General features: G+C 47.8%; 4 protein-coding genes across 6 annotated transcripts in view; 2 read left to right on the top strand and 2 right to left on the bottom strand.

Annotated features, from left to right (window-relative positions):
* Window positions 1-14,587, top strand: part of Tusp (WD40 superfamily protein Tusp) — a 28,806-nt gene extending 14,219 nt beyond the window's left edge. For 2 of the 3 annotated variants that reach the window (XM_017179637.3, XM_070286176.1), the window contains exons 3-11: window positions 9,084-9,248; window positions 9,314-9,773; window positions 9,837-10,354; window positions 10,414-10,642; window positions 10,708-10,979; window positions 11,049-12,980; window positions 13,051-13,386; window positions 13,466-13,657; window positions 13,728-14,587. In XM_017179637.3, coding sequence (XP_017035126.1) covers window positions 9,084-9,248; window positions 9,314-9,773; window positions 9,837-10,354; window positions 10,414-10,642; window positions 10,708-10,979; window positions 11,049-12,980; window positions 13,051-13,386; window positions 13,466-13,657; window positions 13,728-13,844 — 4,221 coding nt within the window. In that variant the 3' untranslated portion in view covers window positions 13,845-14,587. The remainder of the gene's footprint in view (window positions 1-9,083; window positions 9,249-9,313; window positions 9,774-9,836; window positions 10,355-10,413; window positions 10,643-10,707; window positions 10,980-11,048; window positions 12,981-13,050; window positions 13,387-13,465; window positions 13,658-13,727) is intronic. The other variant, XM_017179638.3, reaches the window with a different exon arrangement.
* Window positions 2,595-5,350, bottom strand: LOC108083731 (uncharacterized). Its single transcript, XM_017179639.3, has 4 exons — window positions 4,942-5,350; window positions 3,465-3,900; window positions 3,280-3,410; window positions 2,595-3,163 (listed from the first exon to the last, which is right to left on the bottom strand). The coding sequence occupies exons 1-4, from the start codon at window positions 5,173-5,175 to the stop codon at window positions 2,699-2,701; spliced, it is 1,266 nt and encodes a 421-aa protein (XP_017035128.1). The 5' UTR covers window positions 5,176-5,350; the 3' UTR covers window positions 2,595-2,698.
* Window positions 14,588-14,652: 65 nt separating the features above from the next.
* LOC108083732 (probable enoyl-CoA hydratase) lies at window positions 14,653-15,808 on the bottom strand. Its single transcript, XM_017179640.3, has 2 exons — window positions 14,911-15,808; window positions 14,653-14,851 (listed from the first exon to the last, which is right to left on the bottom strand). Exons 1-2 carry the CDS (start codon window positions 15,773-15,775, stop codon window positions 14,751-14,753), a joined length of 966 nt encoding a protein of 321 aa, XP_017035129.1. The 5' UTR covers window positions 15,776-15,808; the 3' UTR covers window positions 14,653-14,750.
* Window positions 15,809-16,119: 311 nt separating this feature from the next.
* Mtl (Rac family small GTPase Mtl) lies at window positions 16,120-18,394 on the top strand. Its single transcript, XM_017179615.3, has 5 exons — window positions 16,120-16,353; window positions 17,066-17,246; window positions 17,315-17,547; window positions 17,606-17,766; window positions 17,843-18,394. The coding sequence occupies exons 2-5, from the start codon at window positions 17,131-17,133 to the stop codon at window positions 17,918-17,920; spliced, it is 588 nt and encodes a 195-aa protein (XP_017035104.1). The 5' UTR covers window positions 16,120-16,353; window positions 17,066-17,130; the 3' UTR covers window positions 17,921-18,394.
* Window positions 18,395-18,471: the final 77 nt, after the last annotated feature.

The raw sequence follows: 18,471 nt of genomic DNA, 5'->3' as shown, positions 1-18,471 counted from the left end.
GTAGGGAGCAGTGGCGAATCCCCACTTGATTCCCTCCCCATCTCCAGCCTCTGGCACACACGCTAATGAGTTGAGTTTTGTCTCCAAACACACAAAAACACAGAGAGAGAATGTATTATGCAGTTGGAGCAGAAAGGATGCAGTGGAGCGACTGCCCCCACCGAATTGTGGTAATGGCGAATGAAATGACATACACTCCATTTCAGACCCTTACATATCTTAAATCAGATGTATAAACAGTATATTTAGCAAGCAGCCAAGTATAAAATGTAAGTTACTCATTAAAAGAGGTGAAAACATACCACCCTCTACAATTCTTTTTTTGAAACAAGCTGTATTTTTTTAATTATTTTAAATGCGAAAACACACACATGAAAGAAAGTCCGCTTGGGGCCCAGGAGGCATCATCTCCAGCGGCAGGCAAGCAAAAAAAAACATACTGGAAAAAAATCGATATCGCTTTTTGGGCTGGCATTAAATAGGATCAAAAGGTGGAGCACGTGCGCACAGCCAGGAGGCGAAACGCACACAGATATATCGGCATAGTCCGACTATATCCCGGTGTGTACACATGTAAGCCATCGGAACCTTTGCCGCCGCACACCCATAAAAGTTGCCAGTTGCCAGTCCCATTCCCATTGCCATTGGCATTGTCTGGTCGGCCTGATCCGCCTTTAGCTCGGTTTCTTGCTGCTGCTCCCGCTCCAGCTCCTGCCGATTGCCTTGGCTTTGGCTTTGAATGAAGGGTGGCGCGATGCGACCTTAAGTAACCCGCAGCGGCACCCCTTTTGGCCATCCGGCCCATTCACACCTACGTGTGCTTGGCACAAGTGGCAAAATGTTGTTACGTGAGCATTAAACCATATTTTAAGTTATTAAGTTATTGACAAAAGCTCACGTCACCCCTTCTGGCATCGTTGGCTTGGCATTGGAACTGCCATTCGGCAGGGGATTGGGTTGGGTGCGCTTGGCCTGGCCTGGCTGGGAATGGATTGGATTGGGTGGGTTGCTAGGGCACTCGGAGAGAGACTGACTTGGAGGCGGACGACACTTGTGCGCTGCTTATCCCTTATTGTTTACAATGCCACGCCTAGCCGCACAAGAACACTGACAGACACTGCGAGAAAGTTAAGCTTAAGCTTAAGCTTTAAAATGCCAAAGTTGTGAGGAGAAAATCTCTGAAAATATCATCACAGTTACTGGAAACTGTCTAATAGTATGATTTATTCAAGGACCAAATTTCAACATATTTTTTCGATAGTTTAAGAATACTTTATATAATACTTACTTTTTTTAAATATTCAACATTTTCTGAAAAGTATTTTTAAAGCCTCAAACTGAACATGTATTATTTTTCCGCAGTGTCTTCTACACGTGTTTCCTTCTATATATACACTCGTATAATGCCTGAATTATATGTCTGAGCATAAAAAGTTTTGTAAGCGTTACCACGCATAAAAAGAAATTTTCAATTCCGCACAAGCTGCTGGCTCTCTTCTGAAACTGTTAAAGTTTCAGCTTCTACATGGGAACCGCTGCAAGTGTCGCAAATATTGCTAAATTTCTGTTGTAAATTAAACATAAATATTGTCGGTAAGCTGTGCCCTAGGGGGCCAGTTCCATTCCCTCGAAACGCTGCGGTAGAAGTCCAATCTGCCAAGCTCCCCAACTCCGGCGTCGTCGTTCACTCACATGTCCTTTGTGCCGGACACTTCCCTGGCTGCTGCTGCTGCTGCTCATCTCCCCCTTGAAGCCATTATCCCGCTACGGTTCCATCCTCGTCTTTTTCTGTGTGGCTGTGACATTTTTACTGCTCCTGCTGCAGGCTCCCAGGTAGCAGTATTTCGTATTTGGAATTTCTTTCCACCTGCAAGCGACAACCAACAAAGGAGACCGTCAGCATCATGGCATTGCAGCCACAGGACAGCCACAAGGATGTGCTTTCAGGCGGGCAGCAAGCCGGAAATTGAAATACAAGTTATTAGATTTCTTTGACAAAACGGAGCGCTGGGCACACAAGTTTGCTTCGATATAGGAGCCACTATATATCATATATATTTGCCACACTGAATATGGGAAGCCTTTGAAACTTTCGAAATACTTAAAGGATTATTTGGTGTAGGGTCTCTGTCGTAAATCACTCACTCTTGATTTTTCGCCTCTCGATCTGGGAAAGCTATTATGCTTTCCCAATTTTGCTATTTTTTTTTGGCCTCGCCCGCTGCGTGGAAACAAAATACAAGGCACATAAATTGCCAAGGCAAAGGACACATTTGGGTCTGCTGACTTAATGTCCAGGCAAATAAACACATTCGCCGGGGTGTGGGCGGAAAACTGCCGCTGTCGTCAGTTGGATTTCCACTTTTTCGTAGCCGCTTTTCCTTTGTCTGCAATGCCGAATCAACCACCACCGCCGACGCAGATAATTTGCCCAGGGAGTTGGTTTATGGGCGAGGGTTGCGTATACGGTGTGTGTGTGTGAGTGTTTGTGGTTCGGGATGAGGACGATGGGGGTCAGGGGCCAAGCCAACGCCATGACCTACTTTTCCCGGCAACTTTTTCAATTTGCCGAAGAGTGAGTGTGCTGTGTGATGTGCTTGGGTTAGGCCAAAAAGTTTATTTCGTAAAATACAATACACAGAATGTTGGACTAAAGACTACTCATAAAGCTTTCCATGGATTAACTAATGACTTCCCGCTAGTGGTGCAGGACCAGGAGGAGCAGCACTCCCAGCCAGACCACCAATTTTGAATCCAGCTGCCGCATCGCCGAGTCCTTCTTCGCTGATTCGTTTATGATCCGATTGAACTCCATGTCCTCTGGCTTGATACTCGGCTGCTCCTCGTCATCGCTGTAGATCACTGGCGGCGGAGTTGTCTTCTGGCCGGTCATCAGGAGCAGTTGCATCGTCTGCACAGGTGTCAACACCGGAGTACGACTGTTCGTGGAGTCGCCACTTCCCTGCCAGTGTGGCGGTGGCAGGAAGGGAACATATGTGGCGGGAGCCTCGTTAGCGCGGTAACCGTAGATGAACATTTGGACGAACAGGGTCTCCGTGTCAAAGTCCGTGATGACGGCCTTGAGGGTGTTCCTCGAGAAATGACTGTACTCCGCCACGGGAGCGATGTAGTCAGGGTCAGAGATGTTCTTATTTCCATAGTGCTGAAATCAGTATAATAAATGGAACCAATATATAAGTGTTCTCCAAGCTATTTAATCTGTACAAAGTCAAAGACATCGAATATCCGAAATCCAATTCAAAAACTTGATATACTCACATCCATAACGACAAACTTGACATAGGTTATAGAGGCGGAGTCAATATAGTAGAATATGACCGATTGGTTTCTCTTCTTCTCATCGGAATCATCGGACGCTGTGTGGTAGCATTCGTACACCAGTCGGTCGCCTATAATAATAGGAATTTAGTATCGTCCATAGGATGTATAATCTCTTAACTCACCCGGCTGCCTCTGACCAATTTCAATGATCTTGTCCGGCGTATCAAAGTGATCTGTGGGTGCAAATGGTCCCTCCGTCGACTCCTCGGCCTCCTCGTAGGACAGATCCTCATCCAAGTCCTCCTCTTCCACCTGTAGTGTCTCTCGATGGATATTGTCATACCGTTCGGCGTCCGAAATCTGTTCGACCTCAAACTCAAAGGGTTCCATTTCGCCCTCGTACTGCTGGTCGGGATTGACGATCATCGAGGGATCGTAATTGACGGCGGTGTCATTAAGGCCAAAGATCATGATGGTAACATCGAACGCTGTAGGTGTTGGAACTGGAACGCTGGCCTCTGTTCGTGGGGATTCATCGCTCTCATTGCTGCCCGCCAGCCTGACCATGCCCACGATGAGACGGTTCACCAGGCTAAATATCACCTCCGCCGAAATGTTCTTAACGAATGAAAGAGAGAGGGGAAGACCAAATCAGAAATCCCATCAAATTTGGACAGACTCAATCATGTGTGACCATCGCGGCAACATCCATCAGCGCTTTGCCATGCCACAATTTCCGAGATGTTTACTCGGACTGACAATCGGATTCGGAACGACGTACATTATGTACTTTGAATAATTTGATATACGTGTATTTTCGGGGAAAAATCTCGCGTCATAATTGCCTTTAGAAATGCCAAAAATTTAAAATGCATTTAGCGAGACTTTATTTCGTGATATTCTTGAAATAATATATTCACTTTAAGGTCGTTCTCCGCCACTTGACTTTTCTGTTTTGCCAAATTGCCATACTTTGCAAATATTTCAATAAGCCACTTTGTGTTTATTAGCCTACAAGTGTGGGTTATACAATTTCAATTATCGATCCAGACGTCTATATATTTGGAATTTATTTCGCATAACTCGGTCGAGCTCATAACCTAATCATATTTTAGGGCAAAATAAACTAAACAGATCTTGGTAAAAGATACAGGGGGAAAATGTATTCCCTTGCGGCCTCAAACACACTGGATATAAATATAAACACACATCAATGACTAAAACTTGTTGTTGTCGTCGGCTGGTGACGAAAAAAATGCCAGTTCTGTTTCTATTTTGGTACCGGGCATTTGCAAAATAAAGCACAACAAGGGGTCAGAACGACAAATGCCCAGAGTCAACATCGAATACCCGTACATATCGCTCAGTTGTTCGGAACCCAAAATGCATGATTTATGCCCAAATGAAGCGGAAATATTTGTATTGTATACATGGTCGAATTCTGTAGGAAAATCGGCATCATTGTAGCTTTTGTCGATACAAAATGAAAATAAAACTTTAGTATCTGAAAACACTGAATGATTTACCGCTGACCTGAATCGTTTCTCTTTTTGAGTTAAATTCACCTTTAAATACGTAGGAATAATGCAACTTTAAGTTTTTAAAAGAATTTTCAAGGGCCCTAATCCTTTCCTATAACCATAAGCAATGCAAACTCACTTCCTCTGACAGAATTTCAACACAGGTGATCGGCTCCTGGATCTCGTATGTAAAGTCCACACGGGGCAGCTCCTCGGAGCCAGCAGGACGCGAATGACGCACATCCTTGACCAGAAGCTGGTCACCGGGAATCCGCTTTCCCACGCCAAAGAATCGCTTGGCCTCAAAACAGTCGCCGGTCCTCAGCAGAAATTGGCAGCCAATTAGTGCCAACAAAAACAACTTTGCACCCATTTTGCGTAGTTTTTTTCCGTTTTGAATTTAGTTTTAAGTTTTCAGTTTTCGGTGATCAGTGTTCGGGGAATGTTTAGCATTTTCAAAAATATCCGCCGGAGTCGAGGGATCTTTGCACGCGTCGCGGCAAACGAACTTTTGCAACTGCGAAGACGGAGACCTGAGCGTCGAGTGCTGACCAAGTGCTGATGGATCGGCGAAGCTGTTTTTGTAAATTCAAATTCACTTTCGTTCATCGCAAAAGAGAAAAATACAGAGAGAGGAAATGTTTGAGAGCTAGGCAGCTGAGAATTCACAAAATGTGCTCTCGAAAGTCTTTGGCAATCCATTCAGTTTCTCTATTTTCAAGATGTTTTTATTTGCTTCTGCACTTGACCCGAATGGAGACGATATGTGGCGTTCCAGGCGATACTCTGAACTCTTTGTCAACGACCCCAAAAATAATCCAGGTCCATAATAACAAACCACAGCCGCCTGTCTCAGGGATGGCGTTTAAAATTGGCTACAAAAGTGGCAAAAATAGCCCTAAATGAAGCGTATATATAGATTTGCTGCTATATATAAATGGGGGGACTGTTTTGCATAAGAGTTCTTTGACTTTTTTCGGGGGAGCTTCACTCAAGCCATGTTGGAGATGGCGAAAAGGTGTGAGGCTTATTTGGTTTGTTATTAAAGTCTTTTGATATCCTTGTAGGGTATTATAATTTTGATCAGAGGATTGCCAGGCGGAAAATGTTAACATATTTTCATATTATAGCCTTAATTTTATAATAATCTTGCCAGAGGAATAATCACTAAGTATAAAAAATTATATGAAAATGAAAATGTTGAAACTTTACGCACTCGGAGTTTTTACATATAAAAGTTTAAATATCCCCAGTAATAAATATTTAAAAATTACCTAATTCTACTTATTAAATCTACTTCAACTAGCAAGGGTATACAAACTTTACCTTCCAAAAGTTAGCTTTCATTCTGGTTTTCTGTTGTGTTTATAAATTGGCTTTATTTAGTTGGATTAGTGGAATATTGGCGATCAGCCTTCCCAGAATATTGTCAGATTTTGTTAAATCAGTTTTATAAATTTATTTGGGTTATTTTGAATTGCATTTTGTTTGTGGGCAGCTTTTGATTAACTTAAATATTGTATTTGTATTTATTTTTATTCACATCAACTGCATAAAAATCAGGATTTTTATTAAAAAGCTCTAGCTCTTTAAATATTTATCGACAAAGCTCTTTGAACTCTTTATTTATTTACCTTTTTCGGGTAAATAACGTTTAATTTTGATTATCTATTCGCCATTTGTAAAGCGTTAAACCAAATATTTAATTTAGTAAATGCTTATTGGCATTAGATGTCCGTTTAGCCGCAGCTTTGTCCATTAGCCCCGTGTTCGGGAAGATAGTGCGTGGCGGGCTGCCATTGGCATGCATAATGAATTGCAATTATGGTTAATGCGCCCGAGTGCGGAAAATGGAGGGTCGGTTGGCCAGGTGCCGCCTGCCTCAGAAATGGCCTTTTTAATTAAAAGCGTGTGCCGGGGAGAGCGAGTGTGCTGGCGAGGCAACATATTTGAAATGGAGCGGCCCGAATATATGCAGTTTTCATTTGCCAAATAGCTGCAACATAATTTATGGAGGCTGCATAGCCACAGAGGCGATGCTGTGCTGCAGCGCAATCGCAGCAATGGCATCTGGGCCAGAAACTGCGTCTAGTTTGGTGCAAAGTATTTGCATAAATATATGTATATTCCAAGGGAAACTTGCATCTGAGTGATTGCCAGGTAATTTCTTTAGGATGTCAGCCTCGCCGAGCGTCTAACAAGTTACAAGTAGCCCCTTAAACATTTTAGGCGAAGCAGCGGCAGCTACAACGTCCTTTAACAAGGATGTCAACGCCTCGCCTTCATGTCGGCGCCCTGACACTGAAGTTGCTGTCCCTTGCTGGCGCTGCTGCTCTGTTGCTGATGTTGTCGCAGCGTTGACAAATGAAATTACAGCATTTAGGGAAAATTGCATTACCCACTGCAATGGGAGGAAATTCAAGCCATTTGACTGCTTAAAGCCAACTTTGTCTAATTGAATTGCGTCCGAGTTTTCCTTCGTTTTTCATTGCATTGCAGAAAATAGATTGGTTTTTATTTCGAAATGTTCGCCGAGCTTATTACACTGAAGTGTGGCTGAAAACATGCACGGAAAGGCATGCCGATTGCTCGAGTGCCTCAAGTGCATCTATTCTGGCCAAGAGCACGGGCAGCGTCATCCGGTTCAAGTGGCCCGGCGAAAGGTTAACAACACTCCACAAAGAGATGCTGAATGCCGCTCATAATTGTTGCCATTTGAGGAGCCTTCCCGACGTGCTCGATGGTGCCGTAATGAGCCAGTGAGCCATTGAGCCACTCAATGGCCTGTCGACGACCATCGGACATCGGCCATCGGCCATTCCTGGGACACTCATGCGATTGAGTACATGTGCGCCCTGGGAAATGTGTCCAATTATATAATTGAATTGGCCATCGCAAGGACATCGGCATATGCACATCAATCAATCTGGCTAATAAAGCAATTAACTGGGCCGACGCCGCGCGCCGTCCTCTGGCCGAAACGGAAATTACAAATTTTTCATAATTCTTGTTTTTGCCTCTGCGGCGGCATTTTAATTTATGCCTCACAAATTGGATTTGGGCCCCGAAAACGCCAATTTGGCTTAGCGGGGATTAGCCAAAATGCTGAAAGCGCCCGAATTATGGTTTAAATTGAAATATTTTTCGCTGGGCATTGCGCTTATCGCGCCCTGAAATGTAGGCTAAGCTTTGCTGTGAGCAGCCAAGCCCGGAAAAACAATCAATTGAAGGGGGCCGGTGGGGCGCTGGCAACAATCTGTTCAAATTGTGAGGCAACAGCTCTTACACTCACAGGAGGAGCACTCGGAGATGGAGGAGATGGCCTGAACTGCGGCTGAGTGCCGCTGCAGCAGTTGATAAACTGGCAAAGAGTTTTTCAAAGAAAGCCCGCCGGGAGAAAGAAAGGCGCAGCTGGCAAACAAACCAAGTTAAAAGTTGCACAACGAATGCTCGACTGCCTGATGACTGAATGAAGCTTTTGAAATGTTAATTGGAAGCCTTAATTGGTTTTAATTCAACGAGCGATTGCTTTGCGTTCTGCAAACGGCAAATACCGCGATAGTTTTTATTCACCTTTGTAAGCGCGATTTCATTTAAATTCCAAGTTAAATTGAGTTATGGCTTGCATAATTTCATTTCTATATTTAATTAATATCTGGGAGAGTACGGTTGCCGAAGGGGTTTTCAATTCTATTAATACACCATTCATAAATCATATTAAATTATTTTAAATAGCAGTTTAAATAAGCCAATTAGTGGGTTGCAAAAACTGGTAAATTCAGGTTTACTTCTTTTATAGTAATGCTAAACTGGGGTCGCAATAAGGTCTTACGTCAAGTAATAAGCTTCCTCAGCTCGTCTTAATAATACCGAGTTAAGGTGAAGGGCATTTACGCCAAGGAGTAGTCATTTGCCAGCTTATCTCCATGGTGAGCATACCCCATTCGCTGGCCAGTTGCGGAGAACGCAAACGATTTAGTAAAAAATGGCCAGCTTGGGGCTGTAAAAGCTGGCAGCTGGCAGTTTGAGCGGCTCAAGGAATAAGAGATGCAGTCACAAAGTGGAGCATATTTGCGCCAGCCTGTCGATGATGCTGCCAACATGGCAATGTGTGAATGGGCCAGGGCCAGGATTTGAGCCTGCGGTAATCCATTTCAGGAGCCAGCAGCGACCACTTGACTCACAATTGCAATTGCCAGGCTTAGGCGACGACCTGCCACCAAGCTGCAGCCTGTCGACATCGTTCTCATTGTTCTCTCTCTTTTTCTCCTTATCCTGCAGGACGAAGGATGGAAGTTAAACCGTACCAACTACTACCAGGAGGGATGGCTGGCCACCGGCAATGTGCGAGGAATCGTGGGCGTGACCTTCACCACCTCGCACTGCCGCAAGAATATGGACTATCCGCTAAGGACTAACTATAACCTGCGGGGCCATCGATCAGATGTGAGTTAGAAAGGATTAAAGCAAGGTTTATAACAAAACCGAATGAATTTAATTTACCTTTACAGGTCATCCTGGTCAAGTGGAATGAGCCTTACCAGAAGCTGGCCTCCTGCGACAGTTCAGGCATCATCTTTGTGTGGATCAAGTACGAGGGCCGTTGGTCCATTGAGCTTATCAATGATCGCAACACGCCGGTTACCCACTTCTCCTGGTCGCACGATGGCCGTATGGCCTTGATATGCTACCAAGATGGTTTCGTTCTGGTGGGATCTGTGGCCGGACAGCGCTATTGGTCCTCCATGCTCAACCTAGAGTCGACGATCACGTGCGGCATTTGGACGCCCGACGACCAGCAGGTGTACTTTGGAACCACCCAGGGCCAGGTGATTGTGATGGATGTGCACGGTGCGATGGTGTCGCAAGTACAGCTCTCCAACGACGTGCCCATTACATCAATGGCCTGGTCCTGCGAGAAGTTCAAGATGGAGGAGGGCGAGGAAGCTGAGCCCGGTGTAACCAATGCGGGTGAGTTTTAATCAATAACATAATCGGGGGAATTTAATAATAAAGATTCTGGTATTTTCTTAGCTAAGCGATCCTTCGTGCTAGCTGTTAGTTTCCAGAACGGATATATATACTTGCTAAAGTCGTTCGACGACGTCTCACCCGCACATATCAACACCTGCCTTAACGGCGCCCTTGGCATGGTCATGGAGTGGAGCAACTCCCGGGAGCTGCTCGCCGTTGCTGGTACGCTGCGCACCGGACTGGACGGAGCGAAACCGGAGGAGCTGGGCACGCCCAGCAGCTACACGAACCTGGTCAAGTTCTACACGGAGACGGGCACGTGCCTGTACCAGGCACACATTCCCTGCACAAGTGCCACAGTTTCGGCCATCACCTGGGGCCACAACGACAAGCGGTTGTTCATAGCCACCGGGACACAGGTGCACATTGCTTGGGTATCCAGGCGGGTGGCCTCCCTGCAGCTCCTCTGCCGGCTGGAGATCCAGGCGAGCGTAGGCTCCGAGACGCTGCTGCCCCTGCTGCCGTTGCCTTCTAGGATTAAGTCTCTCATTGGCAATCTGTTTGCTCAAACGATACGAGTAAGTCTATAGCAACATTCAATGAATAAATTTAATCAATTCATCTGCATCCTTTGAAGTGCTGTGTACCTGACCTGAAGTCTCTGCGTGATTTCGTTTCGCGACCGCCGCTCTGCTCGACCCGGCTTCACTGCACCATGATCCGGCACGACGATGACTCCAACCTGAGCTCCGGCACTTGCTACACGCTCTATTTGGAGTACTTGGGCGGCCTGGTGCCGCTTCTCAAAGGCAAGCGCACGTCCAAAATACGACCAGAGTTTGTCATCTTCGATCCCCAGGTTAATGGTGAGTTTTCCACTTGACACTGGAAGTCCTGAGCCATTATAATTATTGCTTTATCCTCTCGTCAGATGCACCCTTGTACTTTCAATACTCTGCCGAGGCCAAGAGCTCCTCCGGCTCCAGCCAATCCACTACAACAGGCAACAGTGGGCGTACAGACTCCTCGGACAGTGACTACGAGGAGCGGTCTCGCTTCGGCTCTCCACGGACTCCACGCAAGAAGCGAGTGCGACCGAAGAGGCGCCACCAAGCAGGCGACCGACTAAGCGCCTCCGGAGGCGGGGGAACCAACGATCCCGACAGCTTGGATGAACTGGCCTACGTGGACACACTGCCGGAGGTAGGTGGCACTCTTGGCAGGAGAAGATCCACGCCATCACTGATTCAAATTATTTGTTTCATTCTCAAGCAGGAAGTCAAGCTGGTGGAGGTGACCTCCAACATTTGGGGTACCAAGTTCAAGATCCACGGACTTGCCAAAACCGTCCCAGCCAATTTAGGCCAAGTAACTTATAAGACGTCCCTACTGCATTTGCAACCGCGTCAGATGACGCTGGTCATCACAGAGCTGCGCGACGACTTTCCACCTGGTCCCGATCCCAGTTTTAATCCCAATATATTCTCCGAGGACGAGGACGAGCATCACCAGCACCAGGCCAACCACCACGATGCAGTGCCGCAGGTGAACGTGACCAGCGCGCAGGACATGGCCTCTCTGAAACCACCTACCATCCCCCAGAGACGGCTCACGGATGGAGCTTCTGCACCCTTAATAGCTCCAATGTCGCCGCGCCCTAATCGTATTCTGGCGCGGCACAAGAATTCCTTGACTGTGAATGGAGGAGAGCGCGGTGCTGGCTCCTCGGCGGGCTTGAGCCCCCTGGCGCGAGCGGAGAGCTACGACGATGATTCGTCCAATGAGTCCCAGGAGGCCGGAGCCACGGGCAGCCAGTCGACCACTGTGTTGCTGCACCAGGCGCCCTCCAACGGCTCTGGTCCTGGTCCCAGCAGCGGCAGCAGCAAGACGATTACGCGTCCAAAGACCATTAGCAGCTTCAAGAACAGCTACAGCCGCTCCAGCTCCAACTCCAGCTGCCAGTCCCGGCACGCCATCTCCCCGCTGTACTGCGATGGGGCAGTGCCCACGCTGCAGAGTCCCAAGAATGCGGTGGCGCCCTCGGACATCATCTTCGAGCGGCCAGCCGTGCCCGCCGCTGGACAAACCACTCTCATGTCGTACTCCAGCAACGCGGACTACGCCAACAATGTGGTGCAGGTGAAGAATGCTTTGATGTCGGAGCCGGTGCGTTCGGCCAATAGCCATGTCAATCCGGTGCCGCTTAATCTGAACCTCAATCTGGAGAGAATGGATGCAAGGGTCAAGTGCATGGCACCCGCAACGGCCTCCACCTCCAAGCGACGTGATATGCTGTACATCGACGAGGAGACTCAGTCGCCCACACCCACCACGAGCGCAAATAGCATGAAGCGTACGCCCACGGTGGTGTCGATAGCACCTGCCCTGCCCGACTCCATTACACGGAGCTGCAGCGTGGGTTATTTGGACTCGGTGGCCATTACGCCGTCCGACGAGGCTCTATCCGCCCTGCGAAAGGATGCGCCGAATAAGCGGCTGGTGCTGGTGGACAAGCGGAGGAACCGCCGGAAACGACAGCAACAGGAGGATTCCCGGCGGCACAAGCTGCAACAGACGGGAAAGTCCAAGAGTCTGGACTCCTGCGAGCTGCTCTCGCTTCAAACGAAGCTGACCAGCAAGGAGCACGAGCAGGTGGTGCGCAAGCTCCAGGAGATCTCCGATAGCAGTGCCTGCAGCAGCGCGGCCAACACGTTGTGCTTCAAGTGCCGCAACAACATGAATACCAGCAGTGCCTGCAAGCGTTGCCAGCCGTCAACGGGCTCCGCTCTGGATGAGATTACGTCCGCGGTGGCGGCCACAGCGGAGCCTGCAGTCAAAGAGCCTCCGGTTGTCAGCGTACAGGCAAAGCCGGCGCCCAAGAAACGCTTCGATGTCATCACTAGCTTCACAGACTCACCGCTCTTCACGAGGAAACATCGCTTTGGATACGGACGGAACAAGGAGACAGCGGGCACGGAGAACTCCACACCGCTGCTGGGAAGGAAGCAGGACAATGGCTTCAGCTTTGTGAAGCAATTATCCGAGGTACGCTGGCGACGAAAGGAAGCGCCACAGGCGCAAATCAATGGGGCCAGCAATGCCAGCACGCTAGAGAGGCAGCCGCCAGAGATCGTAGGAGCAACATGTGGGGCAGTGGAAGCAACGCCAGTGGAGGCCAAGGCTTCTGTTTCCTTGCACACTCAGGTAGATGTCTTAAATAAATTGGGGGATAGGAGTTAGTGGTGTTCTAATGTTCTGCCTTTCTAAATTCCAGGCCCTAACCACCTTGGAAAATATAATAAGCCGTCTCCGTGATCTCGACGAGGGTCGTCTGACACCTCCTTCCACGCCCCAGAGACTGCCGCGTAGTTCCCCAGCATCGCCGGCGGCCAGTAAAAAGAACAAGCGACAGCAGAGCAACTCCCCCATTCGCCACATCTTAAATTCACCGCTTCTAAACCGCCGCCAGCGGAAAAAGCAGAGCATAATCGAGAGTTCAGATGATGAGGGCAACCAGACAAATGGCTCTGGCGAGGAGAGCAACAACGCGGGTAATGGGAAGCAGTATCGCGACCTGGAGACTTTCCAAAAGGCTCAGTTGCGTCAAAAGGTGAGCTCAGTTTACAGACTTTTAATTTAAAGGCTGCTTAGAATGAATATAGTATCTAATATAATACCAATAATTACAGCTTAAGCGCGGCAAGATCGAGCCCAATGGCAGTGCCAGCTGTGCCAATCCGGCGCCAGTGCGTCGCGAGTTTGTGATGCACAACAAGGCGCCCATGTGGAACGAGATGAGCCAGGTCTACCAGCTGGACTTTGGGGGTCGCGTTACCCAGGAGTCGGCCAAGAACTTTCAAATCGAATTTCGTGGCAAGCAGGTGAGTCCAGTTTTCGAAATATAACCCTGAGATAAGTCTTATAGAATAATTTAAATCTTACTTAAAACAGGTCATGCAGTTCGGTCGCATCGATGGCAACGCTTATACTTTGGATTTCCAATATCCGTTCTCCGCCCTCCAGGCCTTTGCCGTGGCCCTGGCCAATGTGACACAGCGACTGAAGTAAACGGAGATCGCATTGCACCGCATCCTTCAGAAATGTCGCCAGCTGATTGCAGCCATTGCTTTTTTGGCCTACGCTATATATATTTTTTATACCAGACGATAAGATGGACGATTAGCGAAAATTGCTTCTTCATTTGTATATATTGTATATGTATATTGTGGTCTTTAGGTTTCCGAATACCGTATTTTAATGATTATGTATGTATGTGAACACGTACCACCACTTGATTGAAGGTTTTGCCATGTGCAGCACAATGAAGCACCCATGGGTGTGTGCGCATGGGTGTGCAACTCACAGTCCGATCCATTTTTGTGCAATATTTGTATGACAAGTTTTTTGGATTAAGTGTAGCCGAGTGTAAATGTTAGGCGTAACGAATGTATTTTAAATCAAACTACTTTAACACGAGATAGACGGATGATCAGTCGGTTTTTAACACTAGTTTGTACAAGAGCAGCCTTTTTTGCATAGAGCTTCGTTTCTCGCTTTACTCGACTTAAGTGCAATAACTCCTTTCGTTGACTCTTAGATCTAAGACAGGCATAACCGAAGGATACCGCTTGGCCCAGCACTCAAGCCATTCATTGCGAGTAAGGACCCGATCGCCCGATCACTGGATGCTAGCATATTTTTTATATGTGTAAACTAATTGTGAATGCTGAATCGATCGACGGCAAGGAATACAGAACTTTGTGCTTTTCCTCTCAACTCTTTTTGGTAGGTAGGCTTAATTTCAAGGAAAATTCGTTATTGTAATTGTTGTGAATATTGAAATAAGCACGAGTCGTAAACGATTTAGGCGGTCAACTACATAAATCATTAAATAAATGTATTTTACGTGAATAAAGGCTTTCGTTTTATAAATATCAACAAAGTATTGCACCTAGCTGTGAAATTTTGACTGTGTCACCTCTTTTGTTTTTCGATCTCGATCTCGGCCTTTTCCCAATCCGGAATGGTTTTCTCCTTGATGTGCCAGGAATCGGTTTTGGGGCCCTTCACCTCAGCTGCGATATGGGGATATCAGATTAGGGCTATTCAAAGATTGGAAAAGCGGAGAACTCACACATCTTGAAGCGCTTCACGCCATCCTGCATGTCCGTTATCATTTCTGAAGTCACATTCATGATCTCGTTGTAACTGGCCGCATGGAAGCCGGGACGGTTGTAGGCATTGGCATTCTCCAGCAGGGCATTCCGATCATGCATCAGCGAAGCTATGGGAAACTTGGCTATCGAAAAGGCCAGATTCACAGCCTGACCAAGGGCAGTGCCCGTGGCCACCACGCGATTGACCAAGCCCATCCTCATGGCCTCCCTGGCGTAGACGCGTCTCCCCGTCTCAATGATGTCCAAGGCGTTCGAGTAGCCAACGGCAGCGCTCAGACGCACTGATCCTCCATCGCTTAGGGGCACTCCCAGGCGCCGGTTAAAGAACCCCAGCACAGCAGATTCCTCCATCACCCGCAGATCGCACAGGAGCGCCAGTTCCACGCCGCCGGCCACACAAAAACCGCTGATGCCGCAGACGAGTGGCTTGCGGAGATGTCGCCTGGTGGGACCCACGGAGCCCTCGTGACGCAACAGAAAGTTGAGGCTTCCGCGCTGGGCCTCCGCCTCCAGTTCCGCCAGGTCATAGCCGGCGGAGAGGGAGCCACCGATGCCGTAAAGTACTCCCACCGGAGAGCTATCATCCGCCTCGAACTGGCTAATGGCTTCGGTGAGCTGCTCGGCGGTGTTGGCATCAATGCAGTTACGTTGCTGTTCGCGATTCAGGCCTATAAGGGTTATGTGGGAGTCTTTCTCCACCAGCACTGTGCGGGCGGGGGTTGGACCACTCCCTGCATGCCTTTTGGTCGATACATAAAGGTGTCTTGACCCCAAATTCAATTTGTTTACACCCTTTAAAAACGTACAAACAAATCTGCCCATTTCGTGGACCAAAAACAACAACTAACCATGGTCGTAGTTTGAACCGGTTTCTAGGGGTTCATGTTTCGGAAATATACATGTAAAAAGGAAAATCAGAGGTAGTAAACACGAAGAGATGTAATTAAATTGAGCTATAGGCTCTTTTTAATAAGAATGAAGACAAAATAACAGTTGGTTTTGTGGCACATAAATAAGGAACACCCCTCTCCCAGCACCCATGGTAACCAGTGTTAGGCAACGTGCACGAAAAGTCTGGGAACACACCAGTGCTACCAGACTTTCCATTATGTCATGAGCGATATTTTTCGAAAACATCGATAGTGAGAAAAAATTCAGACATCGATGTTTTGCCACCACTAGTTTGATTCGGGTTGGAAAAAGAAACAAAAAAAATTAAACAAAAACTGGAATCACTCGAGAACGCTGCGATTCCCATTAAACATATATTTATAAGTGAAAAACGCAACGAAAAGTGCAAGTGGCGGACGAGCCAGCGCTCCAAGGCAGGCCAACTCACACAGTGATACAAGTAAAGTACAAAACAGGCGCGCCTGCCAGACAAAGGATAGGTGAAAACGGTAAAGCAATATTCTCCCGGTGCTCCTCCACAACAAAAGACTTTCTACATCTGCGGCGATCCCCCCGCGCCGTCGCCACTCCCCGTTGCATGTGGCGCAATGTCTCAGTTGAACTCTAATTGAATCGGCAGCGGCGGAGTGGCGCCCTCGCCCATCGTTATTAGAACTTAATTGTGTCTATTTTTGTGCGGTGTGTGCGCGTCTGCCGGTGGCTTCCGCGTCACCAAAGTAATCCCCGCCGCCCCAGCCCCGCCCACGCCCACGCTGCACCACTGGAAGCCCCCGGGGGCAACTGTTGCCATTCGTCGTTGGCACCGCCCGCTCCGCTCTGTTCCCATTTATCTGTGGTGCCGCAGTCTGCCGCCCATCGTGGTCTATTTTTGAAAAATGTATTTGCGAAAACAACGAAGTGCCGCAGCCGAAATGAGACTCTCGTTTTATTATGCTTCATGGCCCTGCTGCGGTTTTGTTATTTGTTTTCTTTTCTTTTTTTTTTGTTGTTGGGCTTGCGGCCGGGACACACCTTTCGTTGACGTTCGAGTGCCCAGCCTTTGATCATCCCAGAGATACGCCAGAGCAGAGCGAAAGGCAATTAAAGTATATACAAATGTGCGGTCAGGCTGCCGGGTTTATTGCCTCGAGTAGAACTTAATTAATTGAATTAAGCTGGCGAAGACGCATTCTCACAGTTCCATCTTATTTTTGCCCATAGCATACTCCGCACACCAAAACACACACATACACACACACACACACGGCACACACTCACGACTCACGATGTCAACCGGAAGGCCCATAAAATGTGTTGTCGTCGGTGACGGCACTGTCGGAAAGACCTGCATGCTAATCTCCTATACGACAGACTGCTTTCCCGGCGAATATGTGCCCACAGTGTAAGTTTTCCCTTCTCCCAGTGGCCGGATCACCTCCCGGATAACTCCCACTTTGATCGCCCCAACAGCTTTGACAACTACTCGGCCCCGATGCAAGTGGACACAATACAGGTCTCGCTGGGACTGTGGGACACGGCGGGACAGGAGGACTACGACCGACTCCGACCGCTCTCCTACCCGCAGACAGACGTCTTCCTGATATGCTACAGCGTGGCGAGCCCCTCGTCCTTCGAGAACGTCACATCGAAATGGTATCCGGAGATAAAGCACCACTGCCCCGACGCGCCCATCATTCTAGTTGGTAAGTTGCCAGCTCTCAAAGGGGAAGTACATATATAAACAATAAATACACATTGCAGGGACCAAAATCGATTTGCGCGAAGATCGAGAGACACTGAGCGGCCTCGCTGAGCAGGGGCTGACGCCACTGAAGCGCGAGCAGGGCCAGAAGCTGGCGAACAAGATACGCGCTGTCAAATACATGGAGTGCTCTGCCTTGACGCAGCGCGGCCTGAAGCCGGTAAGTTGTCACCGGCACACCCTCGCCTCTCTCTCTTACTCACTTACCGATTTCCCCACTCCCCTGCCACCTTCAGGTGTTCGAGGAAGCGGTGCGCGCCGTGCTCAGACCAGAACCGCAAAAGCGACGCCAGCGAAAGTGTTTAGTTATGTAAATAAGGTAACATGTTATTGGCGACAGAGATTCCTCGGAAGCGACACGTAAGCCGGCGAGACGGCCGACATAGACACTCACGCAGCGTCCTCATCGACAAATCAAACAACAGAACTCATTCACTGGGCCTCATATTTATTTACATAAGTTTAAAATTACTCCTAATGTACCAGGCTCTTGGTGGCACCGGTAGGCAGCTATAAAGCAACGATAATGCGCTTGAATCTCAAATCTGGCGTTGCTTAAGTATTTCTTATGGGGCCATTAGGAGTAAATATTTTTGGCACAAAATCACAAAATCCCTCCCGCGACAACTAAAACAGAACAACAGAGAATCGTAAATCTAATGCAGATACATATGTAGAAATCTAGTCAATTGAATCGAATGTATTGTACTAATAGTAACAAGCAGCGAGTGCACATTATAAGAACCGCAGCCAACTCACAGCTAAAAATTGGTTTCGCATATCACGAGCATCTATGCATTTCCTAATTTCCCATTTAATGTATTATAGTTATGTAGCCAGACGTTCAAGCAGCTGAACTGTCCCT

Source organism: Drosophila kikkawai, chromosome 3R (assembly GCF_030179895.1).
Source record: "Drosophila kikkawai strain 14028-0561.14 chromosome 3R, DkikHiC1v2, whole genome shotgun sequence".
In the NCBI taxonomy this organism is placed as follows: Eukaryota; Metazoa; Arthropoda; class Insecta; order Diptera; family Drosophilidae; genus Drosophila; species Drosophila kikkawai.
The sequence above is the reverse complement of the archived record's forward strand: the minus strand, read 5'-3'. Positions and strand labels throughout refer to the sequence as shown.

Bases quoted from the DNA above. Each gene is read 5' to 3' on its own strand.
- LOC108083731 (XM_017179639.3), bottom strand. From the start codon at position 5,175: ATGGGTGCAAAGTTGTTTTTGTTGGCACTAATTGGCTGCCAATTTCTG. The intron at 3,901-4,941 runs GTGAGTTTGCAT...TCATTCGTTAAG, and splicing joins TTGAAATTCTGTCAGAGGAA to AACATTTCGGCGGAGGTGAT. The intron at 3,164-3,279 runs GTGAGTATATCA...TACTGATTTCAG, and splicing joins TCAAGTTTGTCGTTATGGAT to CACTATGGAAATAAGAACAT.
- LOC108083732 (XM_017179640.3), bottom strand. From the start codon at position 15,775: ATGGGCAGATTTGTTTGTACGTTTTTAAAGGGTGTAAACAAATTGAAT. The intron at 14,852-14,910 runs GTGAGTTCTCCG...CCCATATCGCAG, and splicing joins CGTGAAGCGCTTCAAGATGT to CTGAGGTGAAGGGCCCCAAA.
- Mtl (XM_017179615.3), top strand. From the start codon at position 17,131: ATGTCAACCGGAAGGCCCATAAAATGTGTTGTCGTCGGTGACGGCACT. The intron at 17,247-17,314 runs GTAAGTTTTCCC...TCGCCCCAACAG, and splicing joins GGCGAATATGTGCCCACAGT to CTTTGACAACTACTCGGCCC. The intron at 17,548-17,605 runs GTAAGTTGCCAG...TACACATTGCAG, and splicing joins CGCGCCCATCATTCTAGTTG to GGACCAAAATCGATTTGCGC.